This window comes from Carica papaya, chromosome 7, assembly GCF_054855325.1.
Source record: "Carica papaya isolate Zhongbai chromosome 7, ASM5485532v1, whole genome shotgun sequence".
NCBI lineage: Eukaryota > Viridiplantae > Streptophyta > Magnoliopsida > Brassicales > Caricaceae > Carica > Carica papaya.
In genome coordinates, this window is record NC_142315.1 from 4,530,075 (window position 1) to 4,534,820 (window position 4,746).

Below are 4,746 nucleotides of genomic sequence, written 5' to 3' on the forward strand. Positions count from 1 at the left end.
TTTGTACTCTCTTTGTTTTTCTTTTTTTACTTTGATTTTGTTGCTCGTCATCACTGGATTAATTGGAACGAGAAACCAATAGCTGACTCTGTGGGTGGTCGGGGTTGATGAAGACAAAGTGGATTTTTATATGGGCTTGGGCTAGTCTGGGTTAAACATTAGATTCAAATGGGTTCAGTTCGGCTTAAACGGATCAGGCCCAAAAAGGGTTGGATTTCAAGTGAACCATAAACATACATGGATCGTTACTCAAGTGTTTGGTGTTTTATAAAAATATTAATTGTTAGTTTCTTTTAATTTAAAAATTATTTTTCTTGTATTATAATTAATATATATTATGTAAACAACTTTTGCGTTTTAACTTTAGTGGTACAAATTTCCAAATGTGTGCCAAAGCTTGCTTATATGGGTTCAATCCCCAATTATGACAGGACAACAGCCCTCAATAAAGACTCTAAGATTTAGTCATGTCATCAAGTATTTGTTCGCTTATATATGTATAGCAAAACATTAGCAATATCTAAGCTTCCCGTGATGCTTGATTTATAAGTCTAAAACTTAGCTTATTTGTGTTTGATGTGATGATGATGATGATTAAATTAATAATTATATCAATAATCATGATGTTTTTTAGTGGAAAAAATATATATATTTTGTGTAGTAGAAATTAAAAAAAAAATAAAAAAAAAAATCTGGACTTTATTTTTTTATTTCTGAAAAAAGTATTCATTATATGTATATATTTTATACGTGTCTCCTGAATAAATATCTCCAATTATAAAATAGTCATCTGAAACAGACAAAAGGTTAAGACCCGGCTGCCTGTTAAAAAGTTACCTAGTGACCGCACTATTTTCGGAGTTCATAGATTTAACCGCAGTAACTTTAATTGGTAAAATTTTTCAAATTTAATATCACGAGTTTATTTATTTATTTTTTGACCGTTCCTCGGTGTCTGTGCCCCACTTTCTTTGTGTCAGAGCTTGCACTCGTTTCCCCCTGCCCTCTCTCAACGGTCTTTCTACTTTTTCTCTCTCAAATTTCTCAAGAAAATTAGAAAGAAAAAAGGAATAAGAAAACTCTTTCTGCAAACCACGCAGACAAGGACTTTGTCGTTTGGTTGTTCAAATCTTTTGGAGATTAAAAACAAGAGGACTGGAGAAAACCCAACTTGATCAATCAGGGAGAAGGAGAGAGATTAAGCTATCTCATCAATGGTAGCTGGCAAGGTAAGACTGGCAATGGGGTTACAGAGATCGCCGGCGAAAAGGAAGCAGGAGACCCCACCTAAGCCGCCGCCATTGCCGTCTCCGGCTAGCTCGACCAAGTCTGGGTCGTCGCAGAAGCCAGTTTTCTCCCGCTCTTTTGGGGTTTACTTCCCACGAGCCTCCGCTCAGGTTCAGCCTCGCCCACCTGATAACGTCGCGGAACTTCTGCGCCTGGTCGAGGAGCTTCGCGAGAGAGAGTCTCGTCTAAAGACCGAGCTTCTTGGGCACAAGCTTTTGAAAGAATCCGTCTCTATTATCCCCTCTCTCGAAGCCGAGATAGCCGTCAAGAACGCAGACCTCAAGCTTTCACTCGACAAGGTTGAGTTCTTGGAAGGTGAGAACGAGAGATTAAGAAGAGAGCTCGATGAGTTTAAGAAAAAGATTGAAGAAGAGAGAGTGGAGAACGAAAAGAAAGTGAAAGATATCGAAACTGAGATCGCCGAGCTTAAGAAAACGACGTCGTCTCGTGGCGGCAGTAGCATTGAGAGCGAGGAATGTAACTTGCTTTCTTCCTCGCAGAGGTTTCAGGGTTTAATGGAGGTAACTGTGAAATCCAATCTGATCAAGAACTTGAAACGAACCGGGTCCTCCAAGTCTGTCGACGCCGGCCCGAATTTTGATAACACGAACAAGAATAATGAAGGCATTATTAATGCTGGTAGTAATGGTAACGATTTCAAGAGAGAGGAAATAGAAAATGAGAAACCCAGGCACTCGAGGAGTAACTCGGAGGAACTCGCTGAGTCGACTCTTTCCAACCTCAGATCTCGTGCACCTCGGGTCCCAAAACCACCTCCCAAACCATCATCATCGGCATTATTATCTTCATCCTCGTCTGCAGGGAGTTCATGTACGTCAAAATCAATCTCATCAACGCCAAATGACGGTTCTTGTGAGTCCACGGAAAAGCCCATTCCGCCGCCTCCTCCACCGCCGAATCCGCCACAGGCAAGAGCCGCTCCGCCACCTCCGCCTCCTCCCCCGAAGGGAACAAGAGCTGCGGGGGCGAAGGTGAGAAGGGTGCCGGAGGTGGTGGAGTTCTACCATTCATTGATGAGGAGGGACTCCCGGAGAGATTCAGGAACGAGCGGGGCGGAGGCTTTACCGGCAACGGCGAACGCCCGTGACATGATCGGGGAAATTGAGAACCGATCGGCTCATTTGCTCGCTGTAAGTAAGGGTTTCCGGTTGGTTATTTTATTTAATTAGGGAATTGGCACCAGTGGCTTTTTGTGTCAGTGACAAGTGACTGGTCCTACTGTGTCTTTATTGTTTTTCTTTGGATTTTATCTGCATCTGGCAAGATGAGACACTGTCTGGATTCGATTTTTTTCAAAAGTTTTTTTTTTCCTTTAAAAAAAAGAAAATAAAAGTGTAATTTAGTTGAATGTTAGTGGCAATTTGGAAAGATTCAAGATCAAGTTTAGAAGTCAACTTCATTGAATTTAAATCAAAAGGATACATGTATATATGATTGATGAGAAGTCAAGTATAGTAAAGTCTGGTAATTTATGGTGAATTATGATTCAAAATGTTCATTTTTTTCTTTTTTGTTCTCTCTGGTTTGACAGATAAAAACAGATGTGGAAACACAAGGGGATTTTATAAAATTCTTGATCAATGAAGTGGAGAATGCTGCTTTTACAGCTATTGAAGATGTAGTGCCTTTTGTAAAATGGCTGGATGATGAACTCTCCTATCTGGTATCTGATCCATTTTTTTCGTTTCTAATAGAAATCAATCTCCTAAAATATTATGTTCAATCTAATTACGATCAATACCTCATTATTTGTTGTTTTAGGTGGATGAAAGGGCAGTGCTTAAGCACTTTGAATGGCCGGAACAGAAGGCCGATGCACTGCGTGAAGCTGCTTTCAGCTATTGTGACCTCAAGAAGCTTGAATCAGAGGCCTCTTCCTTCCGTGATGACACTCGCCAGCCTTGTGCTCCAGCTCTTAAGAAGATGCAAGCTCTGCTTGAAAAGTATATACATTTGTTCTCTTCACTGAGAATTTTGGACGGGGACTGTTTCAAACTCTAATTTTCGTGTCTTGATGAATAACAGGTTAGAGCATGGTGTTTATAACCTGTCAAGAATGAGAGAATCAGCAGCTAAGAGATACAAAGGTTTCCAAATTCCTATGGATTGGATGCTGGAAACTGGAATTGTAAGCCAGGTAAATCAACATGATTGATAAGAGATTGTAGATTTGAGTGAGGATGTGGTCTCGAGTAAGTCGCTAAGTTGATTGTGTTATTATCTTCATGAAAATGGTATAAAATTATTGAAATTTACGAACATTCGTGCAAAAAATTACAATTATATTAAAACCCAGTTTTAAGCATGCATGATTTGTTTAATTGGTTATAGAATTTAGGTGGTCCTCCCTTATATTTAGCTTTTGGCACTGTCTGCTACTCATTATTATAATGTGTAGGAGTAGAAAGTATAAGATGACAAAAGAGAACGGTTAATTTCTTAGGTGTAGCGCTTTAAGTGCACATGTGAACTTCCAGATCTATCAATATTGCATTTGCTTGTCTTCTTCCTTTTTAACTTTGGGATTCATGAGAATCTGATTCTCTGAGTTGACTATCATTTCTACATGCTCACACTGTTACACCCTTTTTTATTGATCCTCCATTATTTAATTGTATATCATCACCAGAAATATGCTAATATGTAGTATACTTTAAGGTTCTTGCTTGAGGGGACACGATTAGATCATAGATTTTCATTACGAAACAAATTTGATTGATATATGTTGCCAGAACTACTAATGTTGCTCCTAATTTTGTTGAGTCATAAAATATATAGCGTTGCTCATGACAAGTCACTAAATTCGTGATTTTTGCTCGGGTCGTGTTTTGTTATCACAATAATTCTTCTGTCAGGCTAATCATACTCTTGGCTCATATTTTTTTTGACTTGTTCTGATAAGTATGCGTGGAATTATAGATCAAACTAGCATCTGTCAAGTTGGCAATGAAGTACATGAAGAGAGTATCCGCAGAGCTTGAAACAGTAGGGGGTAGTGGTCCCGAAGAAGAAGAGTTAATAGTACAAGGCGTTAGATTTGCTTTCCGCGTCCATCAGGTAATAATCGCCGATTAACTTTCTTTAAAAGTGAAATTAAATTTGATTCCAACATGTTGATAGAAATTTAACTTCTTAGAGAGGGCTCTCGAAACTGATAGTAGAATTGAATTTGATTCAAACGTGTTGTCAGTTTGCGGGAGGATTCGACATAGAAACAATGAGGGCATTTCAGGAGCTTAGAGATAAGGCGAGATCATGCCATGTACAATGCCAAAATCAGAATTCACAGAAATTTTTATGCAGGTCTGCAAGTAGTTGCTAAGGATCTGTAGCAATCTCAGCTTCAGAATTGTTATTATCCTCCCAGCTTTTTGTTGTAAAGATTAGGGAGAAATTGAATGATATGTGTTTGTGAATATCTGTTTAGCATTTCCTCCC

At 38.9% G+C, this 4,746-nt stretch overlaps 1 protein-coding gene across 2 annotated transcripts; it reads left to right on the plus strand.

Moving 5' to 3' along the window:
• The first annotated feature begins 992 nt into the window (after positions 1 to 992).
• On the plus strand, positions 993 to 4,746 carry LOC110822106 (Tetratricopeptide repeat (TPR)-like superfamily protein). 2 transcript variants are annotated; one of them, XR_015813470.1, is made up of 6 exons: positions 993 to 2,438; positions 2,840 to 2,971; positions 3,070 to 3,251; positions 3,334 to 3,445; positions 4,211 to 4,365; positions 4,499 to 4,584. XR_015813470.1 is itself a non-coding variant. In XM_022052112.2 (6 exons), the coding sequence occupies exons 1-6, from the start codon at positions 1,215 to 1,217 to the stop codon at positions 4,628 to 4,630; spliced, it is 1,920 nt and encodes a 639-aa protein (XP_021907804.1). In that variant the 5' UTR covers positions 995 to 1,214; the 3' UTR covers positions 4,631 to 4,746. The 2 variants fall into 2 exon arrangements, 1 of the variants encoding a protein (XP_021907804.1); XM_022052112.2 differs by having other exon boundaries at positions 995 to 2,438; positions 4,228 to 4,365; positions 4,499 to 4,746.